This window comes from Malaclemys terrapin, chromosome 7 (genome assembly GCF_027887155.1).
Source record: "Malaclemys terrapin pileata isolate rMalTer1 chromosome 7, rMalTer1.hap1, whole genome shotgun sequence".
Classification (NCBI taxonomy): Eukaryota; Metazoa; Chordata; order Testudines; family Emydidae; genus Malaclemys; species Malaclemys terrapin.
In genome coordinates, this window is record NC_071511.1 from 32,656,157 (window position 1) to 32,674,502 (window position 18,346).

At 51.8% G+C, this 18,346-nt stretch overlaps 1 protein-coding gene across 1 annotated transcript; it reads left to right on the forward strand.

The window, feature by feature from the left end:
• The first annotated feature begins 5,712 nt into the window (after window positions 1–5,712).
• On the forward strand, window positions 5,713–14,442 carry TIGD3 (tigger transposable element derived 3). The gene is made up of 2 exons (XM_054035131.1): window positions 5,713–5,830; window positions 7,084–14,442. Exon 2 carries the CDS (start codon window positions 7,138–7,140, stop codon window positions 8,581–8,583), a length of 1,446 nt encoding a protein of 481 aa, XP_053891106.1. The 5' UTR covers window positions 5,713–5,830; window positions 7,084–7,137; the 3' UTR covers window positions 8,584–14,442.
• The last annotated feature ends 3,904 nt before the right edge of the window (window positions 14,443–18,346 follow it).

The window sequence follows — 18,346 nt, forward strand, 5'->3', positions numbered from 1 at the left end:
CTTCTGAAAGGTTGCCGACCCCTGATATAGTGCAAGGTCTTTCCCCCATAACTGCGACACAATGTCTATATAGAAGGCCCCACGGATATGCAGCCACTTCTGGGGTGCAGCTGAACGGGAAGAAAAGTTACAGCCAAAGATGCCATGGGAAACCCTTTCACTAAGGGGAAGAGCACTGATAACAAGATGGGTCTGTTTTCCATGCCAGGCAAACACAGGCTTCCATTTTGAAGGTTTTATCCTTGAAAGCAGTGACTCTAAAGGATATGAGGGTCACAGTGGACAAGCAATTCGATATGAGCTGCCAGTGCAACACAGTGGCCCAAAGGGCTGCGTTAGGGTGTGTTACTCACCACCAGACTGGTGCCTCCCCTAGGTTGCTCTGGGGAGAAACCCAAGGTCGACAGTCTGCACACTGTCACTTGATCTCCACCAAGTGACTGCAGCCCCTCTCGCTGCCTCAGGGACTGCAGCATCCTCTTTGTGGCTTGGCCCCCCGGCCATGGGATTATCCATGTCCCCCCTTCTGGGGGAGGTTTAGCTCCTCAGTAGTCCAGTCACTTCCTCAGTGGTGACTCAGTAAACTGTCCTCCTACTTCCACAGTGGGGAGACCCAGGCCCACCCACTACTTCAGGTCTGAGCCCAGGGACCCTCTGATTCACAGTCACTTACTGCGTTCATTTGCCTCTATGATCGCTGCATTTCCCTGGGCCACTTCACTGGGGCCACAGCAACCTCCTCAGTCTCAGCAGCTCATCCGGAGCTCCTTCCCCTCTCCCTGGGGTCCTGCCTGCACTGCTCTGTTCAAGGTGCTACAGCATTGCAGCCTACTCCAGATACAAACCTTCCTCATCCTCCAGCTCCAGGCAGCTACGCACCCTGCTCTCCTCTGGCCATCTTGCAACTCTTCTTATATGGGCCCTGAGTGGCCACTCCTCACAGCCCCTCTCCTACTGGCTGCTTTTCACTCAGCCTCCCTAGGGCTTTATTAACCCCTTACTGGCCAGTGTGAGGTGGATACCCCATCACAGGCTGATCCAGTCCTGGGATGCTGTAACAGGGTGCCTCTTGTGAGCACCCCCTTGGCCAAGTGTGCACACCTGCACACACACAGATTGTCTCCAGGGAGGAAGCCCTGGGGCACTGCTCTATCCTAGAGCAGGGATAATGTCTTCGCCCTCTTGGGCTTCCTGGCTACAGCTCTCCAGTTGGGCCACTATAGTTCAGTTCCTCTTCTGGGGTGCCTCAATGTCCAGCCATTTCCCCCCAGTGGCTAACAAGGTGGGGGGGGGGAAGCCAGGCCTGCCCACTACTCTGGGTCCCAGCCCAGGGACCCTGTAGATCACAGCTGTCTGCGGTGTCCCTTTAACTATGACATATGGCTTCGCTAATTCCCTGGGCCACTTCCCCACAGCATCTTCATCTTTACCTCAGGGCCTTGTCCTAATGGAGACCTGGTAACCAGCTCAGGGCACTTTCTTGCTCTCCCCAGGTACTGGCAGTGGGGCCCTGTCTGGGGTTCTGCAATGCTGCCAGCCACACACACTCCTACAGCTCCCGCAAGGAACTGAATTCCCTCTGGCCTTGCAGCTCTTCTTATAATAGACTGGTGGGCCCTGATTGGCTGTGTCCCACACAGTCACTCTAGGCAGCTTGGAGGACCCTTTCCATTGCTCTGTTTTGGGGCAGGTTGTGGTACGGCCAGGAGGCCTCCAGCAGGGGGCCTCAGAGGGCATAAAGAGGAGTGTAGCAAGCCGGAGCAGGAGGTGATGGACATTGGTGAGACTAGTACTGGAATAGTGTATCCAGTGTTGGGGTCCACGTTTTAGGAAGGATGTTGGTTAAATTGGAGAGGGGGCAGAAAAGAGCCACTAAGATGGGTGGAAAAAAAGACCTGACAGCAAGAGACTTAAGGAGCTCGATCTGTTTAGTTTAATCATGAAGAAGATTAAGCAGTGAGTTGATCATGGTATGTAAGCACCTTCCCGCGGAGAAAATCCCGGGTCCTAAAGGGCTCTTTAACCTAGTGGAGAAAAGCAGACTAAGAACCAAAGGCTGGAAGTGAAAGGCAGACACATTCAAATACAGGACACATTTTTCAAAGGGAGGGAGGGTGATTAACAATTGGAACAACCTGCCAAGGACAGGGGTGGATTCTCCATCAGATCCAGACTCTGGAAAATGCTTTAGTGAAACACAAATTAATGGGGGGGCTCAAAGATGCAGCTTTCTTGAACTCTGCTGATCACAGGCAGAGAAAGCAAAGCTACATGGCTGCTGGTCTGGTTTATCGTTCAACCCCCAGATGTTTTTAAATTACCCGGCACCCATCAGAATCAGGCCCTGCCCTGAACCAGCGCCCACTCCGTGACTAATGCTTTCTACCATCTCCAGCTGGCTCAGAGATGCTGCCCCAGCCTGGCCAACCATGACCTGGGCATTTCTTAGCTCGACCACAGCACTGCAGTGACCTGGGTGTGACACCTTCAGCCCTTAGGAAACTCCAGCTGATGTGGTCATATCTGCTCAGCAGTGCCAGCTACTGTTAACGCATCAGCCCTGTCCTCTGGTCTCTGCACTGGCTTCCCATACAATGCTGAATCAAGTTCAAGGTCTGGGTCCTGCAGGCTCCATGACTTGCACCCAAGGTACCAAAAGAAGGCTGCCTATAATTGCAGGATGGAGACCCCCACTCCACGCCTCTGGCCCAGCGGCACTCTACAATAAGGGTAAAGCTCATCTGTGCGGGGAGACAGATCTTTCTGGGGGCTGCAGAATGAGCTCCCCAAGGAGCTAAGGCCCATCCCTAACCTTGCCACCTTATGCTCCAAGTGCAAGGTGCATCTCCTTCCCCTGCCTTCGCTAATACAAATACCAGAGCAACAGCTATATTCAAAAACCTACCAAAACAAGACATTCCACTTCTCGTGCTTCTCCCCCTGGGAGAGGAGGGGAGAAGAAACCCTACATGAGAGATGTGGCGTCTTGTTGCTCAGTGGACCACTGGAAGGTGCCCAGATACCCTGGTGATGACTCTACATAGAACAGAATGAGAGCAGCCCCAGTGCTGTTCTAATTATACACTCCACTTCCCATGCCCCACCCCACACAGCTTCTCTCCACCCTGTGACAGCCAGAGCAGCTAGGTGGGTTTTGCTAGAAGGCGTTGGTGTAGAACTCAGCAAGGCGAAAAGACGCCATCAGAGGTCATTGGAAATTGATTCACACCCTTGCCCCCTGCCAGGGAAAGTTTAAATGAAGACAAAACCAAAGCATTGTTTTGTCAAAAATGTCAATGGAAAATTTGAGAGAAAGAAGGCGGGTGAGGTCATCTCTTTTATCGGACCAACCTCTGTTGGTGAGAGAGAGAAGCTTCCATCTTACACAGAGCTGAAAGCTTGTCTCTTTCACCAACAGAGGTTGGTCCAATAAAAAAAGATGACCTCACCCACCTTGTCTCTTTAATATTTTGGTACCAACATGGCTACACCACCACCATGAACAATGGGAAAAAATTGTCAAAAAAGGGGAAAAAAACTGAAACTTTCTATGAAAACCACCAACACACATAAAATGTTCTGCCAAAAGCCATTACATTAAACCTCCCAAATAGTTTTTGGCAGAAAAATGTACATATTTTGGCCAAATAAAATTATTTAAAAAAGTAAAATTTTTCTGCCAAGAGCTGCCTTGAACTGTAAAATTTGCTGAAAGCCATTGGAAAAAAAAATCACTTTTGCAGGTTGGGAAAAACTATTTTTCCCATAAAAAAAAAATCAAAGCACATTTTCTGGGGAGAAAATCAAAACAAAAATAAATCAGTGAACAAATTTCAGCTAAGAGCCACTGAAAACTGCAAAAAATTTGGTAAAAAATCCACAAAAATTTATTTTTTGTTCTAAAATTAAAAAAAAAAAAAAAAAAACACCCATCAGGCCCATAACCGGCAGTGGAGCTAATGTGTGTATTTTAAACAGAGACACTGGATCTTGATTTACAGACCCCAAGCAATAGCGAATCCACCACATCCCTAGGTCAAATGTTCCAATGGTTACTTGTTAGAAATTTGCCTCTGAATTTCTCTCACTTCTGCCCCCAACCAGCAGATCTCCTGCCTGTGCATGCTACATTACAGAGCTCTCTGCTCTGAGAGCTGCTCCCCCGTGTCAGTACAGTATTATAGACCACAACCTCTTCTCTTTGGGAGGCTAAATAGTTTTAAGTCTTTCGGTGGGATGCCACTCCCAGCCTAGAGGAAATGTAATTTATACCAGCCAAAAGAGTCCTTTTGCTGGTACAGATTATACCAGTTCCCTGTTGCTGGTACAGATTATACCAGTTCCCTGAGCAAAATAAGTTCTAACGGGCAAAAAGACTTTTATGCCAGTATAAAAATGTCACAGACATATCCCACACCTCATCCAACATCATTATACCAGGAAAAATTGGTAGTGCAATGGCCTACAATGAAAAGTGATATTGACATAACCACGCCTGACTGACTGAGATGCAGACCAAATCCCCAGTGTAGATGCTACTGTGTCAATGGAAGAGGGCTTCCATCAATGTTGCTAACTTCCTTTGGGGACCCGGTGTTCCTGTACTGGCAGGAAAACTGCGTTCTGTCAGCTTAGGCTGCGTCTACACTCCAGGGGTAGGCCGATATGGTCTCTGCAGCGTAGATATAGGCACAGAGATACTGAGGGTCTGTCCCCCATCTGTATTTATTCAGGGGGATGTAAAGCCAATACAGTGAGATGTCCTAAGATGGACAGGAAACAACAGATTGCTTATGACATGAAAACAATGCTCTGGTCTTTACTACAGCACCCTGCTGTTCCTCTCTAGTGTGCCCCTGGGATGCCAATGCAGCCAGGACTGGGTTAGCAGCCAGCTGGTTTAGATGCATTTTAAAGACAATTTTTAGCAGTCTTCCTCATTCACAGTCTTCGCTGATTGATTAACTTATATCGCCCCCATTGCACCCTAGGAGGAACTCCTGGGTTGGAGCAGGGGAATGGGGGTGGCTGGCAGCCAGGACTCCTGGGTTCTGTTCCAAGCTCTAGTGGGGGGGGAGGGGGGGGGGAGGGCTGGGAATCGGGAAGAGAAGCCAGAAGTCCTGATTCTGCCACACAACACCCTGTCGTTCCACGACTGGAGGATAAATATGCACCCACAAATACATGGCTCTCCACAATAAAAAGTCTCTGCAGCATATCTCCTTCAAGTAAAACCATGCTCAGGTCTGGGCCATTCGCCAGCAGTATCCCCAGGCCCCCTTACGAGATAACAAACCATCTGACACAAAACTCTTGCTCTTGTTGGCTGTAGGATTTTCACATCCAAGGTCCTGCTAGCCAGGGAAATTCACCCCCCTTCCCCACGGGAGAAGAAACACGGACCCATCAGCCGCGCCACTGGCTAAGTGGAAGCCCGCTAGGCTCCCGGTACAGCCCCCAGACTTTCGGCACTTGCAAGGGGGGAGGAAATGACCGATAATTCCTCTCTTTGCTGGCCCATTTACATTCCTTTCTGGACCTAGACAAGGTGTGAGCTGCAGGGTACTTAGGAGCGTATAAACCCGGATCCTGGATCGCCGAAACCTGGGCAGCTGAGCCGAACGAGCCGACGGATGGGTTTCTCCAGCGCTCCCAAAGCACCGGGATCCAGCTGCCAGGTTTTACTCCGAGCCGCTGCTGCTGCTACAGACTGAAAACTAAAGATTCGGGGGGGAGCAGGATCCGGAAACCTAAAGCCCTCAAACCCACCAGGCCGGGGATGGCCCCTGCTGTAGCCCCCGAAGAGCCAGGGGACCAGTCTCTCTCCTAGGTACGTACAGAGCAAAGGCAGCTTGCACGGGGATTTCCCCCGGGGGCTGTAAGTGTGTGCGAGGCCTGCAGATCTGCTGTCCTGTCCTCACCCCCCGGGCAGCTTATGCCAGGTTTAGCCATTCCCCCGCCCGCTGAGGTTTCGCTCCCCCCGGGAGCATCATGCTAAATTAGTTGTGTGTGTGCGCGGGGGGCGGGGCGGGATCTTTAAAAAAAATACGGGTGGGTGGGTGTTAAAATGAAGCCTGTTTGTGGGGCATCTTTTCCCCACACTTGGGATTTCTAACAGCTGGAAGGGATATAAAGCCAACCTCTAGCTATTGGGGTCAGGAGTAAAATCTTCCCCCTCCCCCTCGTAGGGCAAGTTATCCTATAGCTGCAGGGTCCCGGTACTTTTCTGTGAAGTGCCTGGTACTGGTGACTGTTAGATTCAGGCTGCTGGGCTAGAAGGGCCCACTGGTTTTATCTAGCAGAGCTGCTCCTATTATTTAAAAACCTCTACAGGTTATGAATTCAGAGCCTGGCTTCTGTAGTAGTCAGTTTCCCCATTACATGTCAGTTTCCCCAAGGAGGCACTGTTTGTGCTGTGTCCACTGTAGGAGAAAGGTGGCATTACAATACAATGTCCTAACAGAAAACCTGTGCTGTTAGTGATAACACATAGGGGTCCCAGCTGAAATCAGGGCCCCGTGTGCAGGGCATTGGCCACCTCTTTCTTCCCCTACTGAGATCAGGGCCCCCTTGTGTCAGGCACTACACAGACCCCCAGCTGAGAATGAGGCCCCATGGTTCTGCACCAGCCCTTGCTTGACTGAGATCAGAGGCACCTGTTGTGCCAGGAGCTGCATGCCCTGCCCTTAGAAGTGTACGATGGGTCATTTGGACAAGCTGAATTTTTAAGCAACCTAAATTTGGGGGCAATTTTGAGCTGGGTGGTTCCCTTCAAATTAGGCATTTAACTAGCTGAGACAGTCTCCCCAGAAATGTCTCCCATATTTATTAAAATTACATTTAGGTGGTTGTGGCTGAGTGAACTGAGCATGGTTCTGGGAGCTAAGACTCCAGGGCTCTAGTCCCAGCTCTGGGAGGGGAATGGAACTTAGTGAGATGGGGGCAGGAGCTGGGAGTCCAGACTCTTGGGTTCTATCCGCAGGGTTGTTAAGTTTCCCTTGGATTCTGTCTCCCTGTCTTACCAATGGCTGACCAAGGTTTTCTGGGGGGGTTGGGTGGGAGGGTCTCTTCTTTCTCCTCTAGATATTCCAGCCCCAGTGCCTGGCACATCCCTTCACCTCCCACTCCAGGGCCGCCATGGAGCTGAACGGGAAGAAGAAACTTCATGCTCTTTCCTTGGCAGAGAAGATCCAGGTGCTGGAGATGCTGGATGAATCCAAGATGTCCCAGTCAGAGGTGGCTCGTCGCTTCCAAGTCTCCCAGCCCCAGATCTCCCGCATCTGTAAGAACAAGGAGAAGCTGCTGGCTGACTGGTGCAGCGGGACGGCCAACCGGGAGCGGAAGCGCAAGCGGGAGTCCAAATACAGCAGCATCGACGAGGCCCTGCTGTGCTGGTTCCACATTGCCCGCACCAAGATGTGGGACGTCACGGGGCCCATGCTGCTCCAGAAAGCCAAGGAGCTCGCGGACATCATGGGCCAGGAGTTTGTGCCTAGCATCGGCTGGCTGGTGCGGTGGAAGCGCCGTAACAACGTCTGCTTTGGCCAGCGGCACCCAGCACGAGCAGTCCATGCGCCGGAGCCCCCGTGCGACAAGGGGCCGGCGCCGGCTTCCCTCAGCCTGCCCCAGCTGCTGAAGGATTTTGCCCCAGAGAACGTTTTTGGCTGTGGGGAGGTGGTGCTGCTGTATAAGGCCATGCCAGGCAGGGAGCGGGAGGGCAGGGAGCGGCTGTGTGTGGCGCTGTGCGTGAACGGGAGCGGCACCGAGAAGCGGAAGCCCGTGGTGATCAGCAGGCGGCTGGCTCCGCGATGTTTCTTTGGGGTCAACACGGAAGCTTTGCCGGTCCTTTACCGCAGCAGCGCTGATGGTCAGCTGACACCGGAGCTCTTCTCAGAGTGGTTGACGGACTTTGACCGGGAGATGGGCCGGCAGCAACGCAGTGTGGCGCTAGTGCTGGACGCTGAGCGGCGCTGCCCCAATCCGGAGCCTGCCAACATCCGCCTGGTCTTCCTGCCCCCGCGGCCTCGCCACGACGACGGCCCCTCGCCTTGCCCGCTCCATCCTGATATCGTCCGGGATTTCAAGTCCTGCTACAAGCGCAGGCTTCTGGGCAAAGTGTCCTCCATCGGCAGCGAGACCAACAGCTCCCCCGCCTCCATCGCTGCCTCCATCACCGTGCTGGACGCCCTCCACATGGTGGCGGCCGCTTGGGACAAAGTCCAGCCCTCCCTGGTGGAACGGTGCTTTGGGGAGGCCAGCTGCTCCAAGGGGAAGGGGTCCCTGGGGCCCCCCAGCCATGCCCCCCCCAGAGGGATGAGCCCGGAAGAATTCTGGCGCTTTGTTGACTTGGAGACAGAGCTGGCCTGTCCCCCAGCCCTGCCCCCAGCTGGGGCCTATAAGGAGGAGGAAGAGGAGGAGGAGGGGGAGGGAGAGGACCTTTTTGGCAGCCTGCCCACCAAGGCTGATGCCCTGAAGGCCCTGGGGACCCTGCGGCGCTGGTTCGAGTGCAACGGCTCGGCCGAGGGGGTCTTCCAGCAGTTCTACAGCTGCGAGGAGGAGGTGGAGCGGCTGTGCTGCCAGTGATCTCCCAACTCCCCACACTGCCCCTGACGGCCTCCCAACGCTGGAGCATGGAGGGGCTGGTGGCCCTGTACCCCACCGACTCAATGCTTGGAGAGCAGGATTCCAGCCCAGTCCCCCAGTGCCTGAGTGCTGGGGCACTGGATTCATGCCCCAGTCCCCCACTGGGGGGCACTAGAGGGACTGGATTCATGCCCCTATTCTTTGCCGTGGCCTCTGAGAGCTGGTTCTGGGGGAGAGGAATTAGGGAACTGCCCTTTTCTTTCTTCTGGGTGCATCTTTATGGGCGTATAAAGATCTGAAAGAGCCCACACTACTAGTTCCTGCTATTACCACCCCCTCAGCAGGAGCCTCAGCCAAAAGTGTTCCACTGGCAATTCTGGGGTCCCCCCATTTCAAGGCTGTCCTGCTAGTCACCACCCCAAAAGGGGCCAGGCCTCTTCAGAAGGGGGGCTTGAGTCAGGCTCCTGTTGTCCTAATGGAATCACAATTACTGCAACACTCCCGAGTCGGGCTTGGAAACTTTTGCCCACAGAACTGCACTTCTGCAGGAAATAAATCCAGGGAAGAAAGAAAGGAGGAGTTGAATTTTGACAGTTTCCCTCCCAATTGTTTGAGCGCTAGGGCATTCAACAAAACCAACCCCCCTGAAAGCAATAGCAACACCAGCCTGATTGGGAGAACAGCCCCCCGCATTCAATGGATTTCCTTTCTAGGCACCTTATCCTCCTTCAGCTTCCCAGGGATCCAAGGAAAGGGAGGAAGAGAAGTGATGTTCTAATGTGAGGTAGTACACCACCCCAGAGCCAGCAGCCTCTGATCTTTGGATGGGAAGATTTAACTTCCATGGCTGCAGAGGTGAACAGAAGTGTAGGCTGGGGGTAGGGCACTGGCTTGGAAGTCAGGACTCCTGGATCCTATTTCTAGCTCTGGGAGGGGAGTGGTGTCTAGTGGTCAGAGAAGGCTGGGACTCAGGATTCCTGGGTTCTATCCCCAGCTCTGAGTGGGCTGTGGTGTCTACACTGCAATGTAAGCCCAGGGCTTGAATTTAGGCCTAACCCCCCTTCCGTCTACACACAAATTGCGCTAACCCAGGGTCAGAGGACCCCACAGGAATAGAAAGTTCAAGCCCTATTGCTTTGCAGTGTAGAGGCAGCCCTACTAGACTCAAGCTCTGGGACTCTGCCAACAGTCTCCCACAATCCCATGGGTCAACTTTCTTTGTACTCTGGCCAGGCAAGGCTTCCCACCCTGCACCACGACCCAAGGCCTAGAGCAGCCACATTTTGGGAGGGCGCAAGGAAGTGTGGGAGACAGTAGTTGAACTCAGGCCTGCATAATGCAGCATAGATGCTGGAGCCCTAGGGTGGGACCCAGGGTTCAACAATTCCTAACCTGGGGTTACAAAGGAGTGTAGATGCTCAAGCCCTAGGTTAACAAACCCAAGATCTGCAACCTCCAGTTCCACTAACCCTGGACTGACTTTACAGTGTAGACAGGGAGTCCTGACTTCTGGGCTCTATTCCCAGCTCTGCCTCTGACCTTGAGCAAGTCCCAAATCCTCTCTGTGCCTCAGTTTCCTCTCCCACCCTTTGCCTATTTAGACTCAGCTCTTTGGGGGCAGGAACCATCTCTCACTAGGTGTACAGGGCCCAGCATAATGGGGGTTCTAAGTGCTACCATAATGCTCCTAATAAACAAGGAAATACCTTTTAAAAAGCAAGGTAACCAAACCAGACTTACAGGCCATAAAGAGGAGCAGATGCCTCATTTTATTAATTCCCCCCTCCCCCACCTTCTTTTCAAGTCACCTTTAAACAAACACACTGTAAAATAGTATGATATTTCCTATGGAAATGGTACTGCCCCAGGGAGCTGGGCCACAGACAGAATTCCTGGCTTGACGCACAGACAATGGCCGATGGTCCTATTTTTCCAATGGAAACTTAACTTGCTGTCGGGAGGTTTAAATGTTCCCAGTTTGTTCTGCTGCTAAAAACAATGGCCCCAGGATTGGTGAGGTGGTTTTGCTTTGTTGCCTGGAAATACCAGGATGGCTTTATGGGAAAGCAGTGGGAGTCGCTTCTATCCCAGCTCTGGGTAGGGAGCTGAATCTACTGAGGTAGAGCAGGGTGGGCTGGGTGTCAGGACTCCTGGGTTCTGTTCCCGGCTCTGTCACTGACTGGAGCCGTTCAATTTGCCATTCAGTGCCTCTTTTTCCTCTCCTGCCCTTCGTCTATTGAGGCTCCAGGCTCTTGCAGGGACTGTGTCACCCTGTGTCTGTGCAGCACCTGGCCCAAGGGGTGGGGGGAGGCTCTCCAGTCTTAGTCAGAAATGCCAGGCACTCTCAGAACAGAAATAATTTACTCACATACCTGAGTAGTTTGCAAGATCAGGGCCCTTACACAGGAACAACAACAAAACCCCAAACCTAGTCAATAGACTGCAAGGGCCACTGAGGATCATCTCATCTGCCCTCCTGCACAGCCCAGGCTGGGAAAAGTGCAGAGATTGCAAACTTCAATCCAGTTTAATGACTAATGTTTCAGGCTCTCCCCTGAAACAAGGGTATCTGTGCTGTCGGCTCCGAGCTGCAGTCAGTTCCAGCAAAAAGACCACCCTTTGCAGACGGGGCTGTTAGTAGGTCTGGGGCCGTGGTTCCAGAGCCATAGGTGCTGGAACTAGGGGGTGTGGCTGCCCCCCCGGCTTGAAGTGGTTTCCATTATATAGAGGGTTTGCAGTTAGGTTTAATGGCTCAGCACCCCCATTATCCAGATTGTTCCAGCACCCGTGTCCAGAGAGCCCCGTTTACTTCAGCGGTTCACCCCGCTAAGAGCTGACTGTAGGGCTGAGGTCTCCATTAATTCAACCCACAGCTCCTTCGGTACCCAAGATACGCTGGGTTTGGACTCGTCTTCTACAAAATTTCCACCATGGTTGTCGCTGCAGGAAAGCAAATGCCGTAAACAGAACGGGTCAGGAAACGGGGTTTTGCCTTGCAAAATTTTGATGAAAATAAATAAAAATCATTTTGATTTTTACAGCAAAGGTTGAAGGACGTCAGCCAAAACCCAAACTTTGTCCCAAAAAACCATTTTGCTGCTGCTGCCGTGTCTCATGGGAGTTGCGTTTCAGTTACCTCATGCTCCCATTCTCCTCTATAGGCCAGGCTCCCAGGTCAGACTACATCTCCCATGATGCACCGCTGTCCTCCCTCTTGAAAGGGTACCTCACTGGAAACGTCATCTGTCTGGAAAAGACCAGCCCATAGAGGAAAAACAAGGACATGGGGCATCCAAACTAAAACTCCCATGAAGCATTGCAGCAGCATCTCCAAATTGAAATATTTTGATTTTTGACCAAAAAACCCAAACCAATACAAAAAATGCCCAGACATTTCCCATGGGAAGCAGGTGCTTTTTGCAAAATATTTTCTTTAAATCAAAACCCCAACTTTCCAGGGACAAATATTTTTGATGAAAAATTTTCCTTCCGGCCCATTTTCAACCTGGATTGTGCATCAGCCTGGGGTTCATGCAGTCACAGTCTCCAAGTACCTGCGTGGGGAACAGAAATTTGAGACTAGAGGGCTCTTCGGTCTATCCAGCAAAGGCCTAGCATGACCCAGCGGCTGGACGTTGAAGCCAGACAAACAAGTTCCAAGGAACAATTGATGAAGGGTTGGAGTGGATTCTCCATCACTGGCACTTTTGAAATCAAGACTGGATGTTGGGCTGACAGATCTGCTTCAGTTCAAACAGGAATTAGTTGAGGGGTGACCTGTGGCCTGTGCTATACAGGAGGTCAGATCAGATGATCACAATGGGCCCTTCCAGTCTCAGAAATCTAAGAATTGCCATCAGTACCACGTGGGTATGTGACCCCACCATTCCAATTCACTTGGCGCTTCACAGCTAAACAATTCCCAGGGATACAGCCAACGTTTTGGATTGGATCAGGCGGCTGGAAATCAGTCTCACCGCCCCTAGGAGTTCCAAAATCATGAGCCAGCTGAAAAATCACCATGCTATTGACTTAAACAAAAAAATGTTTTTTGTTTTGTGGTTTGTTTTTGAAACACACACTTTCCCCCCGTAAATCTACTTTCTGGGTTTTCAGTTGTTTCCAAGCTTCTCCCTACACCCACAGGCTGGAAATATTAAAGCACACTTGCTACAAAAACACACATGCACACACGGATTGCATTGGTTTCACTTAAACTGGTTTTTGGTTTCCAACTGGTTTAGCCGGCACCTGCAAATTTACTGAAGCAAGCCAAGCAGCTCTGCACCCAGTTTGAAGCAATACAAGCACGTCTTCACAGCGAGTCGCATTAGTTTAACCAAGCCCGTGTCTATACAGAAGAGCTGTGGCTTAGTGGGTAGAGCAGTGGACAGGGATCTGGATTCTATTCCCATCTCTGCCCCTGGCCTGCTGGGTGACCTTGGGCAAGTCACTTCAGAGCTCCAGGCCTCAGTTTCCCCAGCTGTAAAATGTGGCTAGTGATACCAACTGCTTTGTAAAGTGCTTTGAATTAGTTTCATAGAGTCTAAAGCCAGCCGGGACCATTAGATCATCTAGCCTGACCTCCTTTAGAAACGCAGGCCATTCAATTCCATCCAAATATCCCTGTGTTGAGTCCAATGACTTTAGTCTCCTGAGGACTGTGTTTTAACTCCACTGTTGAGCCCCAGACAGAGAACAGGAGAGACGGAGGGTCCCCGAGGCCTCTGTGAGGCAGGGATTGATGAGATGAGACATGCCTGGATGATCCCAGCAGGCGGCCCACGCCCAGTGCTTTGGCAGATCTAATGACAAGTGCGGTGTGAGAGCTAGGTATGTTTACAGTGCTACAGGTATTCCTGGATAAATACACTAGGGTAAGTCACCATCATATCTTTAACTGCCTCCACGCTAGGACATGTACAGATCTGAATAAAGCAGTTAAAACAAGCCAAACAATCACACCTGTAACTGACAGTTTTACCAGGGGCAAAATCCGAGTGTACACTGGGTTTACGAGTCTCATAATACCAGGACAGCAGGAGCTTTAACAAGAAAGCAGCAAATATCATGAAACCAGGGCAATGCTGGGAAAAGAGGTTTTTTTAGAATCCCGCAGTGGTTTTCTTGTAAGGTGAATCAAATGAAGGGGAAAATGAACCGCTGGACAAAAGAGCAAGCGTGTTCCATGTAGCTCACGCTCACCAGGCACTGAGGGTTTTAGTGCTGCTTAGATTGGGAGGGAGCTAGAAGACAGGATCTATTCCAAGCCCACAATTAATTTAACACTGTCCTGAAGCCCCATGACCAGCACAGTCATCAGATGGAGCCTGGATATTGGTACACAAGGCTGGGAGATTCAGGGTCGTCAGAGTGTTAGGGATTTGAAAGCCTTTCCCCACTTGGGGGCGCTGGTTCCCATCCAGTCCCAGGGCAGCAGGACCGGCTTGCTCAGAGAGGTGGGAAACGGGATGCAGGGCCTTTCCCCTCTAAGGGCACCAGCTCCCATCTGGCTCCAAGGTGACGGGACTAGCTGACTTGGGATGGAGGGGCAGGTGAATGGGATATGGGCCCTTTCCCCTCTAGCGGGACTGGCTGGCTTAGTGGGCCAGAGAACAGGATTCCAGTTAGGTGCCGAATGTCCTGAACTTCCCCTGAAAATCCCAGCCTCTCGAATTCAGAGCCACAGTGAGAAACAGCAGCTATAGTGAACAGAAAGACCCAGTAACAATTAATACAAAGGTTTTTTGGGGGTGGGGGGAAGGCATCCTTTTCCTCCCCCCTCTGTGTCATTTCCCATGTTTTCTTTCTCAGAGAATCTATGTGAATGCAAATTAAAATGCTATCAATAAGTCCTTCTATCGAAATGCCGTTCTGTCAGTCCACGGTGGGGCTGCCTCTGGATACTGAGTGCAGAATTGGGCCCTAGGAATAGTGACCATGGGTTGGCTACAAGCAGGGCCTGAGCCCTGATCCCCTCCCCCCACCATGCCCAAAGGAAAATCCTCATTGCCCTTTGGCAATACTGGATCTAGGACACATGGTTGAGCAGTTCTGCTTCTATCCAGCAGGGGGTGCTGGGATGCATGCACATTCCCCACAGTTTGTGCCCTCTGGCTGCGTTAGCATTGCCCTCAGCGCTGCCACTCACTTCCCCGGCCTTTCAATCCACAGCCTTCCCCTTGCACAGATGGTACTTGAGGAATCTCGCGTGGAAGATAAGATGTGGGGCATGGGGCAAAAAAGGCTGCAGGGTGGAGAATAATAGGGAAAATATTCTACTGCTGTTCTGTATGTCAATGATGCGGCCTCATCTGCAATACTAGCTAGCATAGGAAGGAGGACCCAGTGGTTAGAGTGACTTGGGAGACCCAGAGTCAATTACCTGCTCTGCCACAGATTTCCTGTATGGCCTTGGGCAAGTCCCTTAGTCTATATGTGCCTCACTTTCCCCATTTATACAATGAGAATAATAGCACTGCCCTGCCTCACCAGGGCGTGGTGAGGAAAAATGCATTATGGCCAGTGAGATGCTCAGTGACTAGGGTAATGGGGTGCAGACAGGTACCTGAGCTAGGTTCTGCATGTGCTGCTGGTCACCCCATCTCCAAAAGGGTATTGCAGAATGAGCAGAGACATCAGAGGCCTGGAAACACTCTCTGAAAAGACTGGGATGGGTTTCAAGGAGACAAAGGAGGGGAGACATGATCAAAGTCTCTAAAATACTGACTGGTCTAGAGAAGGGAGATGAGAGCTTCTGTTCTCCTTGTCTCGTTCCATGAGAACAAGGGGCTGTTCAATGAAATTAAAAGGTGGGAAATTCACAATCAAAGGAAATGCTCACCTCACACAACAAGGCATTAACCTGTGGAACTCCCTGCCGCAGGAAGTCATGGGGACCAATTGCTTAGCAAGACTCCAGAAAGGGAGTAGAGATTGGATATTCCTGGTCTCCATATCAGAGGGCATAATTTCACACATGAGAAATTAGTGTTTGATCACAACTTGTTCTGCAGGGGGCACTCTCCCATCAGAGTTAGTGCTGATCTCAACCCCCTTATGTGGCACTAGGGGACCCTGTGCTGCAGCCTGGGAAACGCAGTAGGGGGTGTTCTCACCTTGCTGTCTGTGCTGACCCCAATTCCCCAGTGCAGCACTGGGACATAATTTCTCAGCTGTGAAGACAGGCTCTGCCCACCTCTTGTTAACGATACCAGGGCAGCAAGATAGTGCATGAATGGCCAGGATACATTCTGCTTCAGCTCCCTTTATCCCCCTGCATATTTCAGCTGGACACAAGAGTGTCCTTAATTCTGCATTCTAAAGGTGTGTGTCAAGTGTCAGCAAGCAGCTGAACTCAACACCAGAGGCAAAGCAAGGGATCCCTGTATAAAACGGCCCTTGTGCCCCACCCCAGAGGCAGCTGCATCTCAGTGCAAAGCAAGGGATATGTGTGTAAACAGCCCCCACGTTCCACCCCAGAGGTAGCTGCATCTCAGTGCCAGGCAAGGCTTTTCTATAAACCACTTTGGACTCCTTTAGCAAAGAAAGGCGCTGTGGAAATATCCGCTCCCACCATTGCTATTAATTACTAACAACCCAACTCACTCAGGTAATCAGCTCCCTAGAGACCATGACCCTAATAACCGAATATTATTTTATCACTTGAGTTAATAACCTCAAATAAAGTTATTGACGCTAATGGCGGCAGCAATTCCAGCACATTGTTCAGCTCTGGCAGCGCACACACACTTAACGGTGAATTCATTAAGTTAAGACCAATTTGGCTGTGAATAACGAGGGAAATCGGGTGACTGCAGAGTTTTTTTTAAAAAGCTTCAGACTGTCTTAACACACAGAAAAATAATCTTAAGTGGCCAATCCCGGCCCCTTCTCTGCCCTAACCACTTGATCTCACTCCCCTCCCACTGCCAAGACCAGAACCCTGGAGTCCTGACTCCCACCCCTCACCACCAAAACCCATTTCCCTCCCAAAGCATTTGGGACGGTGTGTGTGTGTGTGTGTGTGTCAGAACTCCTGGCTTCTCTGTCCCATATATCCCAAGTCTGCTACTTGTGAGGTGGGGGAGGGGGAACAGCTCCTTTCTGTGCCTCAGTTTCCCCAGCTGTAAAATGTGACCTTTGGGGCACTGAGCTCAATGAACATTTGCAAGGACTTTTGAGGCCCTCTGATTGCCAGGGCATGGAGCCAACAGTCCATTACGGACACGCTGGAGCAGGAATTTAAGCTGGGGGTGATTTGGCACTGGCCCCACCACCCATGCTGCAATAACCTCCCTGGTGAAATGCACTTGTGTCACAGACTCACAGATCATGCCCACTCTTGGCCCCGTGCAGTCTGTGGGGGCTGCTCCTTTTAGTGAGACAGCCCTTCTCGGGGGTCCTCTCTGAGGGTCAGGCCCCTCCACCTCTCTGAGCCTTAGCACAGCTGTTTCTCGCCATGGGCCCCCTCAGGGAGTCCACTTGCTCTGGACCCCCCGGGCCTCCACCCCTGAAGGGGATGATGCAACCCTGTTCTCTAGACCGGAGCAACTCAGCCAGTGTAAAACAGGAGGGTTTACTGAGAGTTGAACACAGCACAGGAAACTCTCAGGGCCTCAGACCTGGCCTCCCTCAGCCCAGCACAACCCAGTCACCCTGCATCCAGGTGGGCTCCGCCTACTCCCCCTCTCCAGCCCAGAGCCCCCCTGCTTCCCAGCTAGGCATCTGAATCAATGGCTCCAAGCCCCGCCTCTGTCCATTGTCTTCTCTCCAGGTAAACAGAGTTGCCTCCTCTCCTCGCTTCTGTCCTCTGGCTGGAACTGGCTGCTTAGGTCACTGGGTCCTCTCTCTGCAGCCCATTGTCCTCCCACTGGCCCGAACCGGCTGCGACTCCTGAGCTGGGTCTCCAGGTCGTCAGGTCACCGGTCACTGGGGTATCCATCCTCCAGGCCATCGGCTGGGGTCCCAAGTTCCCTCTCTGGTCCTTTCTAACAAACTCCCTCTCCCCTCACCTTGTTAAACCAGTGACCCTGGGTGTTACTGAGTCCAACCCCTCCGCATGCAAACCATTGGAAACCCACAGAAAACAAGAAAATCCCCCACTTTGTCACAACTTGTACTGAAGGATTTGCACTAGTGCAAACCCACTAGTCCCCCCCCTTGGGTTCTAGGGCTGCCATTCACACGTTTCCCACCAGATGGCAACAGACCCCTGAAGCTAGCAAGCACAGCAGGGCATCCTCTACCCAGCCAGTGGGATTAGCATCTGTGGCAGGTCAGAGCCCAGCGAGAGATGACGGGCAGCTGGTCTCCGTTGCTGTTGGTCAGGAACATTCTGTCCTGCTGGGGAGGTAGCCGAGCAAGCCCTGGCTTCCAACGTTGTTAGCGGGTGGGCCCCCTGGAGTGGAGAAACTGAGGCACATAGTCTTGAAACACACCCTGGCCCTCATCCCAGTCACTCTGTTCCCCACCAGACCTGGGACAGAACCCAGGCATCCTGGCTCCCAGCCCTGTCTGCTCTAACCACTAGACCCCCCACCCCCAAGCTGCGGATAGGATCCAGGAGTCCTGGCTCCCAGCACCCTCTGCTCTAACCACTAGACCCCACTCCCCTGACAGTGCCAGGCTCCAAGTCTCACTCAGGCTGCTTCTCCCCAGCTCAGGAAAAAGAAAATGTTTTTTTCAAAGGCAGAACTGAAGAGGCGAAAAGTAGGTCAAGTTTGGGGCTGATAAATCTGGATGTCACTGGCTCACCGTCCCT